General features: G+C 32.2%; 1 protein-coding gene across 1 annotated transcript; it reads right to left on the reverse strand.

The window, feature by feature from the left end:
* Positions 1-198: 198 nt before the first annotated feature.
* Positions 199-8,005, reverse strand: LOC133190397 (uncharacterized). The gene is made up of 5 exons (XM_061326005.1): positions 7,892-8,005; positions 6,798-6,872; positions 4,059-4,169; positions 3,182-3,261; positions 199-3,074 (listed from the first exon to the last, which is right to left on the reverse strand). The coding sequence occupies exons 1-5, from the start codon at positions 7,931-7,933 to the stop codon at positions 1,715-1,717; spliced, it is 1,668 nt and encodes a 555-aa protein (XP_061181989.1). The 5' UTR covers positions 7,934-8,005; the 3' UTR covers positions 199-1,714.
* Between the last annotated feature and the right edge of the window lie 9,794 nt (positions 8,006-17,799).

The raw sequence follows: 17,799 nt of genomic DNA on the forward strand, positions 1-17,799 counted from the left end.
TCAAGAAAACAGGGGCAAGCTATTAACCCTCAGAGTTTATGTAATCTGAAATTGCAACTGTTTTCAATTAAAATGTTAAAAGTCAAATACACCATAATTGCTTACCTACTAAAATGCTTAAGATGACAATTGAGTGTTCACTAGCTACGTAATTTAAATGGTCTCACAAACTCACTACATAAATAGAAAGTACATGGATGAATTAAAGATCTAATTTTATTTATATAGATTGGATTAACCAGCAAATTATTCAAGGTTTACAAACCTAATTGCAGAATTAAACTTTTCTCAAGAAAATAATTAACAGATATGGTACATTTTTACGAGATTAATGCTTCATGTACAATTAAGAGCAATCAGTTGTGTAGCTAGGCAAAAATACTATGGAAATTTTTCCAATTGCAGAGAGTCTGGGGGGCTCTTTAAGCCCCCCTTTCCCCAGGGGGCAGAGTTTCAGGAAGCTCTAGATACAGAAATCGACAATTATGGGGTATTAGATAGAGTACGTTTCATACTCTGTGGTATGAAGATAATAGTCCAATCCACACTTTGAAAAAGTTGTGTCCCTTTATTGGGTCAACCAAAAAGAAAAAGAATAATTTTTCTCTTTCAATATATAGGTATAGAAATTTCAACAATCTGTACATGGATTTTTAATGGAAGAAAATTGCAATTACTAAATAGTTACATTCATCTCTAAGACACCTATTTTACAAGACAGTTTATCTATGTTACACATTTTTTTTTCTTTTTATAAAAATGACCAATTGCTCAAGTCTGCAATTTTAATATGAATAGTATAATTATGTTGAGAGAGAGAGAGATTAAAAAAAATGAGACAATCAATTGGCAAGGTTAATAGACATTTTGAAAACATTGCATTTTACTGGCATTGCATTTATTTTTCAATATAGAAACTCAATGCACATATATTAAAAAAAATTCAAATAAAGTTTTTCCCTTTGCCATGCACCAGTAATATAATTACAAAATGCGAAATCATTTGTTAGTCTTTTTAAAATTAGACTAAGGACTAGCAGTGATCACAGTGGAAAATGCAATTATAAAAAAACATAAATGCAATTCCTTGCAAAATATGTGTGCATTAAAACTTGCACAAATGTATATCAAATTGTTGTGTTACTAATTAATTTTCAAGTTCTACAAATGCATGTATATTGTAAAACAGTTAATATTTACAAAATGGAACTGAATAAAGCAAATGTATTCCTATTGCAAAAATGGTGCTTGCTTAGCTAGTAGATACTGACAGCTTACAACATCTTCATGCATACATAATGCTGTTCTTCTTGTAAGCCAAACAAACCTTATATATTCATATTTTCAAGTGTTACCCATATAAGTCTTCCTCATTATGTTTTGCTAGCACTTCATATAGGGACGTTAATTGCACGATATGTTTTGCATGTACCACTATTCTATTTGTTAAAATTATTACCTTTTCATTCAGTGCAAAACTCGGTTAGCATATATACAAATACATGTACCACATTCAGAGCAGTCTGTTCACTTCTCATATTGACGTTTGACATAATCACATTCAACATTTGAACATATTCCAAAAAAAAATGTACTTGTATCTTTGAAATATATTAATGTTTGTACATTTTGATATGAGAGACTTCACAATATTTTAACAGGGAGGTTCCCTTTTCTAAAAAAAAAATGTACCGGTAGATTCAGGTTGGAAAGCCTACAATTTGTCGAGGAGTTTGCGTAAACTTTCTACTGGGTTTTCGTCAGAAGAAACAGAATTTCTAACCTGAATTTTACTACCTTTTACTAAACCTTGAATCTCGAAGAAATCTAATCTGTTATTTTGTACATCATCCAGTTTAAAGGGAAGTTCTTCGATTGGTTCAAATGTTAAATTCATTAACAAGTCTTCCTGTTCTTCTGTTAACAAACCGCCTTCTGATGACGGTTGTGTATAATCATCATTATCGTCATCTTCATCAGCTTCAAGGACAACTTGAGGTACATGGACGTCAACCATAGTGCTTCTCTTGCTTACAATATTCCTACGCATAGGTACATAATCATAATCATTTGCAGTTTCCTCAGAATTGTCCTTTTCTTTTTTCTCATCCTTCACGGTATTATTTACATTTTTATAAACCTCGTCCACCTCTGAATTTTGATCTTTGTGAATATCTCCATTTCTCAGCAGGACTGACTCTTCTTTTTGAATACACTTTTCTTCAGTAGTACGTTCACAAGGAGAATCTTTGTCTGAAATCTGGTAGCTGGTTTCTTTTGGTCCATTTGAACTAGGCCCTGACTCCATTTTGGGAATCTCCACTTCTGAATTGTTCATGGTGATACTTGGTATTGATCTTCTGCTTTTTCTCATTACAACACAAGAAATATCAACTTCGCCATAGTCTTCTGTGGCAACACTCTTCCTACTTTCACTACCAACTAGTGTTTCATACCCAGAGTCTGGTCTGTTTTCTTCTTGAGTGTGAGGAAAGGAAGAAAAACTTGTGCTATTTCCTAAATTAGGTTTAATATCAGTTTGGGATGTGTAAATGTTTTCTGGTTTAGAATTATATGTTTCAGGCCTGCCACTGTCACACTTTGTTTCAGTTTCCTTACCACTCAAATTTGAATGTAAGACATCCTTTGCTAATTTCTCTTTGTAACTTCCTGTTTTTACAGAATTCTTTTGCGTTTGGTCTGCACTTTCTTTGCCACCTGCCTCCCAAGAAGAATCTGGCTTTGTGAAATTTAGATCCCTTACAGGTACATTTTTCTCAACCGTCTCAACTTCACGCTTTGAATTTACATGTCTGCTATTTGCAGTCAAATTAGATCTGTTAATTTCTTCCTTTTTGTAAGATGGTCGTCTATGCGGTTTGTCACTCACAGTTGGTTTGCTTTGAACTTCTTTCTGCACAATAGAAACTTCATTAACAACTTTTTGGCCTCCCGGCTTGTATTCAGCAGAAGGTTTAAGAGTCTCAGTTCTGGATTTGATCGATGTTGTCTTGTCGTCTGCCTTTTCGTACCTGTGGGTTTCTTTTGTATGGGCTTGTTCAGCGATAGGTTTTCTAATTATAATTAAAAAAAGCTGTTCAATACTATTTTTTTTTTAATTTCCCCATAACTGACATACATGAAGCTATAGAAAGAATGAACGCTATATATGTATACTTACTCGTCACTTTTGTCAGGAGGTTGGATAGCTTGTTTAATGTACGTGATCCATTCGTCACATTTCACACTGTTCTCTGCAGCCTGTTGAAAATTCGTAAAACAAACATCAGATTATTCAAAAATCATTCTTACATCAATCAATATGATTTTCGAAATTCCATCTTAACATTTTAATGATCTGGAACAAAATGATCATGTCTCTTACGAGCGACAAGGTTGAAATATTTGCCGACTCTTATAGAGCCTTTTGCTGCGCATTTTCTGTGAATTTTCTTGCAGCAGTTGGCTCATGAATAATTGAGTCAATCTCTGACTCATCGTTTTCCACCGATTTTGCATTGATGTTTATAAAATTGATAATTCTAGTAAATTACGCAAAATGCGTGCAAAATGATTTACAGTCATTGCCATTAGCTTTGACAAATCTCTTTCAGAAAGCATGTTTACGCTATACTGTGTTATAGGATGTGTACAAACATGAAACGTAAATTTATTAAGCACTCTCTCTTGCGGAACGAGGAGACGTGCAAAAAAAAAACTGCATGATTATTTATTCGAAGAAAACAACTTTTAGAGAAGCAGGTTGCTTCGCTCGCTATTGGAATTTTTAACAATAAATTGTTGAGATGAAATTTCATTCCTTTTCCGAATTGTAGTCATTTGACTGTTTAATCCACGTTTAACATCCCCTTTCGCCCAAAAACAAATTAATTCTAGATAGACGGATCTTTAAATAATTCAATCTTGTCGAAATTGTCACCTTTCGCCGCCTACCTGCCTCAGCTCGAAATATGCCGTGTATCGTTGGAAAACGTCTGCACATACATTTTTTTTCAATATCATATTTCACTAAATGAGATAAATCCAAAAAAACTTACATAAAGGGCAAACCGGCCATCATAGTCGATTAGAAACTCGCTACCTGTGGAAACCACTTTCTCTACCTTCCTCACGAGCGTCAAATCCAGCGAACCGATACAAGATGACCTCTGTTCGTCGAAAAAAGAAATAATGATTTAATTTCAACAGTTGACTGAAGCGACAGTAAAATTTTTATGAAATACTTCCTGCCTAGTTTTTAAGCAAATATTTCATATTGACATTTTGATAATAGATTTAGAGGACGCGTTCGATTGTCTACTTGACCTTTCCTGAATGTATTATTGAAGCAGATAAACTTTAGGATGAAAAGTCAGAGATAATTTAAAGATAAAACTAAAGAGTTTTTCTCCCCAGAAATGTTTAAAATGCGTAATTCTTTTCCTTCCATTTTATGAAAAAAACTTCAGGAAATACATTAAATATCATGATAAATATACAGAAAAGTATAATTTTTTCTTTCCGAGTCGATAAAACTCAGTTCCTGTTGGCTTTCAGTCGTGCATGGGTACGAAAATGCTAATGAAACAAAATATGTTACTAGTAAATGATGCTTATTAGCGCGCGCATGTAGTCTCATCAATACAAGTATTTTAAGTATATTTATTATTTGTTGTATAGCTGTGAGACCAGTTCGTGAACAAACTTCACCCGGAATTCAGCTGAAATACGATGCTTGTAATGGAGAGGAAGTACGCCCGAACTACAGAGAGGACGAAGAGATTCTGGGTGTGGTTTCCTCTTTTCTTTATGTACATTGATCCTCAATTATATATATACTAAAAACAGGGGGGGGGGGCACTATCAAGAAAAATCGCAGTCTTAAATAAATCCTTGCAACAATATCAAACAATTATATAAACGCACCTACAAAAATTTAAGTTTTCCAATTAAAGGATTTTGCAAAGCTAAATCCTAAATATAAAAACCTTGTCAAAAGTCAATAAAAATTTTTGGAAGTCAAAAATAATTTAAGAACCCTCCCCCCCCAAAAAAAAAACATGAGATATTAATTTCACGTCTCTTATGTGAACTCGTTGATTATCATTCAAGTAAGTATCAATTTATCATTTTTTAATAAAGGATAATCCATGACGGACATTTTTAAATGTGCAAATTAAATGGTTTTGTACATTTGCATAAATTTTGCAATAAAATCTGTTGAGAGAAGCCACGTTTAACAATAGGTGAGTGGAGAGCCTGCAAACCTCAACCAACGGAATCCTATGTTGTCGTGAACAGGAAGCAGAAAGTCTATAGTCTAGTACTAAATCTTAGCAGGTAATATCAGTAGCCATTGAAAACCATCCAGGTGCCGACATTTTCATGTGTGAGTGTGTGTGTGAATCCCCCATAGAATTCCCCAAACAATACAACACACGTTATCTAGTTGTCACGTTACTTATAATCTGTTAATACACATCGAATGATTAAACTTTTTTACAATACATGTATATCATATTGACTGTATTTATGCCCTGTGTTACATGTATATGCCCTATATGGCGATAAACGAGAGGCGTTGAAGTTTTTCATATTATGTCCCCCCCGGGGGGGGGGGGTATTCAATATCTACATGTTGGAAGGGGGTACATCCAGCTTTCTTCACCCATAAGAGGCCCTTTTCCTCACTCCATTTAAATGATTACAATTTAGCTTTAAAAATTCAAAGTCACATAGCATCTCTGGTTGTTAAGTATTAGTGGTACACCTATTAAAATGAGTCATCTATCGTACTGAAGCACTGTTAGAAAGGATAGTCATATACCATATAATCTGTTGTCAACTTGTCATAATTGTGTGTGTTGTAGACTACATGTACAGGCTAATTAGTTCTTTGTGGTTAGTGACTAATTTACTTCGTAAAAAAACACTGTATTCATATTATCCAGTTTTTCAAAATTTAACTTTGAATTACACTGTACTTAGAACACTGACTTCAAACCTATATGCCTTAAGGGTATATATATATATATATATATATATATATATATATATATATATATATATATATATATATATATATATATATATATATATATATATATAAAATAGAGAGAGAGAGAGAAAGAAAGAAAGAGAGAGACCTCTCCCCAATTATATACAGTGGCATATAATCCGTATAATCACCAGATAGATCAAGCCCCCCCCCCCCCCCCCCGGACTTTATATGTGTGTTCCCTTATATTTTCTGTGCTATCTTCTAAACTTAGGCATTGCAAATTATATTGGGATTTCCCCCCTGCAAAAATTTTTTTTCTATTACAGTTCCTGAATATGATGCAATAAATTTGTCTCAGCGTACCCATAGTTTAAATCCGTGATTAGAACAGCGTTCCTCGAATTCGTGAATATATCCCTTTAAGGATAAATAACACTAACAAACTTTTTTTTCAGAAATCAGCAAATATTCTCATAAATTTATTTTTAAATTGGTAACCCGAATAATGTTTGCCAGGTATAGTGGGAGAATTTTATAAGATTTTGTCATAAGGTCAAAAAGTTGTGCAAAATTTTGTATGGAATTATATAGAAAGCGACACAAAGTCACATTTCTAAGCATCAAAGAAAACTTACAAGTTCTTTATAATTTAGGGATTTATTATTTTTGTCATTTCTAATCAAAATCAGTCAAATATATATATCAATCCATGCATCAAATTTTAGTTTGTGTTAAGTATCCTTAATTCCAGAATCAGCTAGCGACAATATCGATATATCGGAGTTCTAAAACATACCTTATTTTCTCTGTAGAAAAATAGTTCTTTCCCATCCAAAACGCACCAAACCTTTGTTTTTCGTCCAGGTATCCTCTACAAATTAGACAAATAATAAATACACATTCTAAATCACACATAGTCAGCTGACATAAAAATTGTGTAACAGTGTATTTTTGTAGACTATAGACTTTCAGTTTTTAGACAGATGCTTGAGGGAAATGTTTGATCATTCGGAGTTGAATTTCCGTTTAGCCGAGTGGCAATCAACAATAGAGGATGGCTTACAAGGAGATTTCGGGAACAATCAGGAATGACAACCCAAACACTTGGAAGAATGTCCATCAGCATAAAATACATGTTATCTTTATAAAACCAAAATATTAATTGGATTCTTTGATGAAAGTCATTTTGGCTGTCACTTTTTTGATTTTTTTTCAATCTTTTTATTTTTATCTTCTTTTGGAAGTTGGAACTTGTAGGACAGCTGCTTAGCTTTTTATTATCAAAATAATATATTGTCAGGAAGATTGTGACGTGTTACTCTGCGATGAACAGCTCTATAACCATTGCATTGGGAACCAAACAATGCATGATACAATAGTAATGGGATTCTATACCGTATCGAATCCGCTTTTAAACAATACAAAAGACTGTGATTTATAGCATTTAAAAAAAATATCTTAAAACTTTATAAAAAATGTCTTTAATTCTCGAAACATTGATTACATAAAACGATTCAATTAATTATCTACTTTTCTTGTACGATTGATAATTTCTTAGACTATTTACAAGTTTTAAAAAACTTATGAAATCAGCTTTAGGAAATCTGCACCAATAAAGCAGTGTTGTGACGGATAACAGGTGACAACACACAATGGGAATTTTTTTTAATAAATGAGAAGTGGAAAACGGATTACAATGAAATATGAAAATAAAAGTTCCCTGTAATTATTCTAATTATTCTTTATTCGCATGTATGTATTATCATTGTACTTAATAACAGGAAATGCAGTACTTGTTGACAATAGATTACATAACAGATAATTTGTAAGATCAAAGGATGAATCGAAAGATGAAAAGTGATTTAAACAAATATAACGGTACAAACGTACCCCTGGTTTGTGCAGAAGTCCCTCAAATCTAACGTCAGTCATATTCAAGTGGGTCACGATGCTTAAAAAGTGTCCAGGTCTCAGGTAATCAGCAAATACACAACAGGTGAATATATAAATCCGCAAGAGGCACAACACAGCAGGTCTACAGAAACATGTTTATGATTTATTTTTTCTGTTCAATATGCAGTCACTTTATTTTGATCCCCGTGTAGATGTAGGAAATCATTAACCTTCCTCCTTCGATATTTCTGGAATTTTGATACCCATTGTCCGGAAATTTTATAGCACGGGGCGGTAGTAAGGGGTAGCTGGGTCGCGCTTAAGACCAAAACTTCCGGGTAAATTCTCTGTGGGATTAGATATTATTTACACCACACTATCACTATATATTAAATATTACCTGTATTTATCAGTCACTGTCAAGTTCGAACTCGAAGTTAACTTTAGACGTTCCATTTAAATGGACCTCAAAGGCAGGAATAAAACTAAAAATATTTTCATCAAATAAACTATATGGTCAATGAGTTTTGAAGCTTAAATATAGTATAAAATGCGGAACTATAAATACAGTTCTATACAACTTACGCTGTACGAGTTTATTCCAGATATGCAATCTTTTAAGATCCCCACTTTCCTTAAAATAATAGAAATTGTTTATGATACAATCTTAATATTTTGCTGGATATAAAGCAATTCAAACACGCGATATATTTATATAAACATGCATAATGCCCTTAAGTGTTTTACCTATTAGTGATTGAGAGTTGGTACTGCAATGTACCTATAATTTCACCCGAAACAACAACTTTTTGCGCAGTATTTATACAATTTACAGAACATTTTAACCTTGATTAGTAAAGCCATATTGTTTCATTTGTATGATCTATCATTTTTTATATATAGGGCAGGAACATAAAAGAACCCAAAACTCAAAGACTACGTAGCCCGTATGTTCCCAAAATTTGATCAATATCAATTTTCTGTTTAAAGCACATTTTTCAAAATGCTTTATAAGGAAACAAAGAAAGAGATAACAAATGAAATCATTAGAAATCCTAAATATAAAAGCAATTTAATCATATTTTCTTTAAAATAGTACAATATTATTATACTGAAATGAAATAATTCAGACATGTAAGGATATGAAATAAATGAAAAAAAAATCAATATTTAACAATTGATAAAACATCTTAAGGAAAAATATCGACAAAATGATATAAACATTCTTTTTAATTCTTTTTTGACCATGAAACATATAATAGAGTCTGCTTTCACTTAGTTGCAATAAAGTAGTCCTTGGGTAGTGGTGGTGGGTCCCCCAAAACATCAGACAAAAATAAATGTATAATGGGAGAGGTCTACTTTATTGCAGCTTGGTTTCGCACTATAAGATGATGTATTTTGAGTCTCTTCCTTATTTATATGTCTTATTTTTTCCCACTTAATTTATTCGGAGATAAATTCAACAAAATAATTCCTGGAATTCATGCCCCGCTTATGGAGAAAATATGAGTGTGGAAGATCTGAAAATGCAGGTGGCAAAAAGAAAAGAATCATTGACCTCGACCTTTCACATTAAAATTAATATTAAATAATAATAATAAAATTAATTTATAAAGCGCTTAATATTAATAAAATTACTCTAAAACGCTGTACAATAAAACGCAAATAAACATAATTTAAGAACTAAGAATAAATTAATTACATGTAATTTAACATATGTGTCAGACTCTTTCATCAGTTAGAGAGATTCACCATCTCAAGTTTCCATGCAAAAGCCTAAAGAGGCCTAAAGTTATCATTCGAAAACTACTTCATGCAGCATAAGAAATTTTACTTTGGCTTTTGACCTTTTTGTCCCTAAAATAACAGAGGTCTTCTTTAAGTCAAACAGAGTTATGACATTACATGTATAACATGAAGCGGACACCAATTAAGGCTCGCCGTAGCTTAACTTGCCTGAACTGGAGGGAGACTCTACGGTACCACTAGAAAAAGCTAACTAGCGAGGCAGCTTAAGCTCCCTATATACTGTGCGCTACCCCCCCCCCTCCTCCCCCACTCGGAGAATCTTCGTCCTGCATGAAGCTGAGCATGATTCTGTTTGAAGTGTCTGGGCCTCATCGTTAACAGCAACCTATGCCCTCTCCACGGATGTTAAGGCTAAGTCCTAATACGCAAAAGCATGTTAATTCTGATCAATTTTTAAAACCCATAGCAAGCGTATAAATTCAGCCTTCTGCAAATTCCATGATTGTTTTAATTACCCTAATGAAAATACAACCTATAGTTGGGTTATATTTTGACCGACACAAAGTTCTAGCTTCCTGAAGCAAAACCTCACACACCTATGCCGCTATCACCAATTTTGTAACGTGAAGCAGTCAAGTATCCAACGGCTTTGGGCTCGCCGTATCTTTTAAAATTAACTTGCCTGAAATGGACCTAAGGGAGACGCACCTACCGTATCACTTGAAAAGATAGCTCACTAGCGAGGCAGTATAAGTTCCCTGTATACTGTCCACGACATATATAAAATTTCAGTGCAAAAACCCCAAGAGAACTAAAGTTATCATTTTGGAAACCATTTTATGCAACCTGTAAATTTCTGACCTTGACCCTTCATCTTTCAAAAAATTTCAATGCAGAATCTCAAATAGGACTAAAGTTATCATTTTTAAATCATTTTATGTAGTGTATGAATTTTTGACTTTGGAATTTGACCTTTTGACCTCAGTAAAATCAATAAGAACCTTCTTTTAGTCATAAGGAGTTACGATAAAATTTAATTGCAAAAGCTAGATGAATTTCCGAGATATCATCTGGAAAAAAAGTGTTTCACGCAGACAGAATCCTGAATAGAAGATAGACAGCGAAGGTGGAGGACAGGGAAATCAGAATACGACAATATCAATCGAATTATAGGATTCGAATTAAAAAGAATATTATAATAAAGATATATATTTTGTGAAACTTATTGTATTCAATCGGTTTTATCTCGTTTGTTTGTTTTCTGCATGAAAAGAAGTCCTTAATTCTAAACTTCTCCGGAACTTTGTACCGACTAAATGGAATCTGTCCAAGAAACCTCCTTCAAATTTCGTGAATGATTAGTACTATCATCTAAGAGATCATGGGTCCCGAAACATAAACCTCTCTTTATAGGTCCCTTGGCTCTTACACAATCTTGAGAGCTAGTAAAAAGTCCTTTTGTAAGAGAAGGGCAGAAATTTGTCACACTAAATATGTGTTTGTTTTTTTTTTTTCAAATCATGGCACAGACAATTGAACCTCTGAGAGTATTGCCAAGCATACAAGTGTTACACATCGACTCCAACACCTTTTTCTTTACAAAATCTACATTTATTAGAGTTCGATATTTCGATAATGTACAATTCACGTCATGAAATATAGGATATTGTAAAATCAATTTTTCGTGGTTCGAGGAGTAACTATTGTTTCGAGGGGATTTGACTTCGTGCTTGAAGAAGAAACTTCATACATGTACTGCAATCTGATGATGTATTGATGCAACTATGCTACAAAAACTTCATAGGTGAAAATTTACACATCAAATTCTGTAAAACTATATTAGGTTTGAATAGAAAAAGTATGAACCATGCTTCTCTTTCAGAACTGGGTAGATATCCTTTACATTATGATAATGTCAATAGATTACTTAAATATTGCTACAGACTAGAAAATTTAACATCAGATTTTCCTTTATTAAAAGATGCATTCATATGTAGTAAGGAACTTCATCTCGCCAAAAGAACAACTTGGTATTCCTCAATAGAAAAATTACTAAGAATTCTTGATATTCCAAACATTATGTCATATATACTAAGAGTAAATTTGTAACTTCATTAAAACAATCCCATATAAAAAAAAATACTCTATGAATTGGCAGTACTTAAATGAAACACTAAAAGAGGATAAACTTGTCACTTATTTGTTTCTGAAGAACAATTTTAGACTGGAAAAATATCTAATCTTATTAAAACCTGAAGACAGAAAGCCAATTTGTAGATTACGTGTATCAGCACACAGACTCTTTATAGAATTAGGTAGATATAATAACACGCCTAGAACAGAAAGAATATGTAAAAATTGTATGCTTAATCAAACTGAAGATGAAGAACATTTCCTTATTCACTGTAGCAAATTCACAAAGGAAAGAGAAGACCTATTTAACTTAATCTCATCTAAAGTAATTTACATTTTACAAAATTGCCTGATAAACAAAAATTATTCTGGATTCTATATTGAGAGGAATTAGATATTTTGAATTCTCTTGGAAGATTTTTACAAAAAGCATTACCATAAGTCAAGTCTGAGGCATGTGAACTGTTTTATGATAAATTATGCAAAAATATGTACTTTAATATGTGTATGATATAAATATGTAAATTTGCAAATATATGATGTATGATATTATTTGTGCAGAATTTATGTACATGTATATATGTATAAAAACTATCTGGTTTATTCATTCTTTTTATGTCTTTCTCCTATCAATCATGCAACTCTTTCTCTCTTGTGTGTATGTATATTGTATTACATGTATATGACTATATATAAATGTTAATTTACAATGTACTTTCTTTTTGCCCCATGAGGGCCCTTAATTGGTAAATAAACTAATTGAATTGAATTGTAGAATAGAATTGACTTGAAATCATGGGTCTCTTCGTGCCAAAAAATCAACGAATTTCTTTGCGATTCGACAGTTTGCTTCTTTTTTTTTTTTTTTTTTCGAAGTTAGTATACCGAAGTCATTGTCTTAGGAACCGGCCGCCGCGGGTGATGGGGTGGGGTGGGGGTGGGAGATGAGGGGAGCGTGCCCCAATGATTTTGCCGATATATAGTACACTATAGAGAACATAGCTACGTTAAGTCTGTGCCCCCTCAATAATAACGATAACGTTTGATGATCCCGTGTTGGTCAAGGAATTTTTGCTGAGTAGTGCCCCTCCCCCCCCCCCCCAATGAAAATGTTTGGTTGAACCCCCCCCCCCAAAAAAAAAAAAAACTGCTTTCTATAGGACTGTAATTCATGCTGAAATACTTTTGTGTATGAGTCACTCAATTTGAAATCTTTCCCTTGTTCATTGAGTCAGAGATAATCTGCTTTAAATGCATAGATCCAATTATTTATATGTCTATCACATTCAAAAGGATCCGACACTCTGTACAAGTTTCAAGGCAATTTCCATCAGCAAGATATATTTTTTTGAAGAATATTTTAAATAAATTTTTGACATAAACGGAAGTAAAAGTTTTCCTCTCACAAGATAAAATCGAAAAATAGTTCATGATGTTAATCTATATTGATAAACTTGTACTGAGTGACTTCCTTATGCTAAAAATATTCTTTTCTAAAGATCATTAACTATGTCGTGTGAAAAAAATCTTATTACAAGATATAATTTTAAAATAATTTATAACGCTACACTTCCTTAATTATGATTTGAAATACTTTTTTAGCTGTGTTTTAGCAATGTGTGTAGAAAGTGTGAAAAAAATAATTATGGGGGATTTTTTTTTAATAGTCTCAAAGTAAGAGAAACGACTCCAAGGAAATGTTTTTTCAAACTCGATCTTCTAATTTTTTTAGGGGGTGGGGTGGGGTGGGGGAGTTTTGTTTGTAATATATACAAACCTTCTTACGTCTAAAGTTCATATTAACACTACAACTTTTATAGAGAATATGAAGTCTTCATGTTATATACTCAATATATTTTTGCAAGACATACTAAATGTATACATAAGAAAATAAACAATTTCACTTGTACTCGGCCTGAGTGATCTCATTTGTAAAAATATTTCTCTTGTCGTTTTTCACATAATAGTTTGCTGTGAAAACGTATTTATTAGTTTTAAAAATACGTGAGCTCCCGATTAAAGTAATTTATGTGTGTAATAGCCACATCAATAGTCTTGACCTTAATTCAAATGAGAGACATCAAACACATTGAACATTGTCTTTTATGTATGTAGTTAATATGAAGGCGATATCCGAGCAACCTCAATCGTTAGGTTACAAAATGTCTCAGTAACTGCAATAAAAATTGGCAATAATGCAGCATTGTAACTTGATAATAACCAGGTGACCCCAGATCTAGCGATGTCTTCCTCTTATAAGCTACTTATTCTCCACTATTTAGCAGAAAGGAAGTTTTAAAAATTGTAATTACGGAGTCGATCACTTCATTACGTAATACGTAGCTGTATAATATCATACCAATTATTTTCTCGATCTTTTGTAGTTTATATTTTTCCCTCTTATATCATTTATTTATTTCCCCAATCTTTTTTTTTGTTTTTATGTTTTTTGTTTTGTGTATGAACCTCTGACCACCCTATAAAAAATACTATAGTAAACTATAGTTATTTATAATTTACTATAGTTAACTACATGTATAGTATCAAAGTAAAAACTTTGGAACTTTGATTTCATGGCCGTAGGAACCGAGGGGGGGGGGGCACGGGGGGCCGTGCCCCCCCCATAATTTTGCCGATATATAGAATACTATAGAAAACAAAGCTGCTATATGCTTGTGCCCCCTCAAAATAACGTCTGATGACCCCCTTTTTTTTGTTTGCTTGTCAAGGAATTTTGGTAGTTGATAGTGCCCCCCCCAACTGAAAATATATGTTTGTGCCCCCTCAAAGTGAAATTGCTTCCTGCGGGCCTGGATTTACTATAGTAAAACTTTGGAACTTTGATTTACTATAGTGAAAACTTTGAAACTTTGATTTACTATAGTAAAAACTTTGGAACTTTGATTAACTATAGTGAAAACTTTGGAACATTGATTAACTATAGTAAAAACTTTGGAACTTTGATTTACTATAGTAAAAACTTTGAAACTTTGATTTACTATAGTAAAAACTTTGATACTTTGATTTACTGTAGAAAAACCCATGGAATTATGTTTTTGATTCCCTTTCTTGACATTTTATATTTCATGGTCAAAATTCATAAAGGCTTCAGAGAACTTTTTATAAACCCGATCACTCCCCTAAAAGAATGTACAAGAAATGAATTTTAATGTAAGGTTGTCTGTCGCGCCATAGATGAACAACATTTTAATGTATTTAATTTAATGCAGATGCAGTGTAAGTCTTTTTTTTATGGAGAAAGGATAATAATAAACTACAAAATAAAATTCGCGTCATTTAGAACCAAAATACCTTCTCCCTCAACTTCAGTAAAAATGTGTCTTTTTTAAATTTATAAATGTATGTATTAGATTTAAATTGACTAATTTGTAAATTTAAATTAACACATGATGTACAACAACCCCAGCCCCCAGCTCCACACCTTAAAAAAAACGGCAAAATAAGCAAAAAAATTATTTAAATACTTTAATAAGTTGATAAACTATTGTGAAAACGTTGATATAGTATAGTGATGCATTGAAAATTTGATTACCTATAGTAAAAACTCTGGAACTTTGATTTACTATAGTGAAAACTTTGGAACTTTGGTTAACTATAGTAAAAACTTTGGAACTTTGATTTACTATAATGAAAACTTTGAAACTTTGGTTAACTATAGTAAAAACTTTGAAACTTTGGTTAACTACAGTAAAAACTTTGAAATTTTGATTTACTGTAGTAAAAACTTTGAAACTTTGGTTAACTATAGTAAAAACTTTGAAACTTTGGTTAACTATAGTAAAAACTTTGATACTTTGATTAACTATAATGAAAACTTTGGAACTTTGATTTACTATAGTAAAAACTTTGGAACTTTGATTTACTATAGTGAAAACTTTGATACATTGATTTACTATAGTGAAAACTTTGAAACTTTGGTTAACTATAGTAAAAACTTTGATACTTTGATTAACTATAGTGAAAACTTTGGAACTTTGATTTACTATAGTAAAAACTTTGGAACTTTGATTTACCATAGTAAAAACTTTAATACTTTGATTTACTATACTGAAAACTTTGAAACTTTGGTTAACTATAGTAAAAACTTTGATACTTTGATTAACTATAATGAAAACTTTGGAACTTTGATTTACTAAAGTAAAAACTTTGGAACTTTGATTTACTATAGTGAAAACTTTGATACTTTGATTTACTATAGTGAAAACTTTGAAACTTTGGTTAACTATAGTAAAAACTTTGATACTTTGATTAACTATAATGAAAACTTTGGAACTTTGATTTACTATAGTAAAAACTTTGGAACTTTGATTTACTATAGTGAAAACTTTGATACTTTGATTTACTATAGTGAAAACTTTGAAACTTTGGTTAACTATAGTAAAAACTTTGAAACTTTGGTTAACTACAGTAAAAACTTTGAAATTTTGATTTACTGTAGTAAAAACTTTGAAACTTTGGTTAACTATAATAAAAACTTTGATTTACTACAGTAAAAACTTTGAAACTTTGATTAACTATAGTAAACTATAGTTAACTATTGTTTACTATATGTTTTTTGTTAGGGCAGTTTTGTATATAATGTATATATGTTATTAATGTACCCCATGTACCAATATGAATACACTGAACTTGAACTTGACCTTCATCTTTGTTCAAATGCTAGCGAAGTGTCTTCCTCTTCCCATTCTTAATCCGTTTAATTAATATGAAGTCCCCAAGTTTCAAAATATGCTCTAGTCATTGCAAAGGTTGCCAATTATTTTGGCCTTTGACATTTGACCTAGTGAACTAAAATCTGTAAAAGTCTTCCTCTCAATATTTTTTACTTAAAGTAGTTATTTGATGTCCTTAGCATACATGTACATATATTTCCTTGTGCATATAGATTTGTCATAATAGTAGCAATTATTCTGATTTTGACCTTGACTTTTGGTCAAGTGACCCAAAAAGCTATTGATTGTATTTCTCTAGCCATCCACCACCTTTGAAGGAGACTGTAGCTCTACTGGTTTGTGCTTTTAATAAAGGAGAGAAAAGCACCACCTGACCTTGAAACTTGGTATTTATGGCAACACCAATGAATACAAATTACTGATCCTTGTTATAGTTTTCTAATTCAGACAAAATACATCTATATTAATCGGAGTAGCGTTCCGAAGTTTCACTACGTAGATAAAATATTATCCTATTTTATGTACGTAGTGATACACTGTAAACATTGCAACAGTGTTCATCAATATCTAAATCAAATTAACAGAACTGTGTATCTTAAAATTAGTGTACTCTACTCGTGTACCAAGTCGTACTTTGAAATCAGACCAAAACAGTAATTTCTATTTTAAGTAAACATAGCAACATTGTTCATTAATTAAAACAATCTTGCCTAACGCAAACTTTTTTTGGCAAGATTTTCAAACAAATTTCTTTTTTAAGTAACCATGGCAACATCATTCATTGAATGCAGAATTATGTATCTTTAATTAGAAGACCTAATCTATTATTAGGCATTCATGAAAAACCGTTGCACAGAACTATGTTTCTTAGTATAGTTAATTTGTGTAGTCTTATTGAATTTGGACAAAAATGCTTGGAGGAGTAGCATTCTGAAATAATTTCACAGAAAAATGAGAAAATTCTATTTTTAGTAAGCAAGACAAAACTGTTTGTCACCCCCTCCCCAATAAAAAACGATATACAGAGTTTTGTATCTACCAGGTAAATGTAGTCTTTGTTATCTTTGTTAGCCAAGTGTATCTGATCTGCTACCCTCCTCATAACCCCCCCCCCCCCCCCCCGTCTACTTGTGTACCAAGTCTCGTTGAAATTGGAACAAAAGTGTATGAGGAGTAGTGTTTTGAAAAATTGTTAATTTACTGACACACAGACAAATGGAAGATTGACACCTAGTAAGGAAAAGTCTCACACCAGACAAATGCACTGGTAGTGTGCATCCCTAGATAAAACATCTATACAAGTTTGGTCCAGGTAGGATCCAAAGA

This window comes from Saccostrea echinata, unplaced genomic scaffold, assembly GCF_033153115.1.
Source record: "Saccostrea echinata isolate AGI-Se365-2 ecotype Australia unplaced genomic scaffold, CSIRO_AGI_Sech_v1 ptg000022l, whole genome shotgun sequence".
Taxonomy (NCBI): Eukaryota; Metazoa; Mollusca; class Bivalvia; order Ostreida; family Ostreidae; genus Saccostrea; species Saccostrea echinata.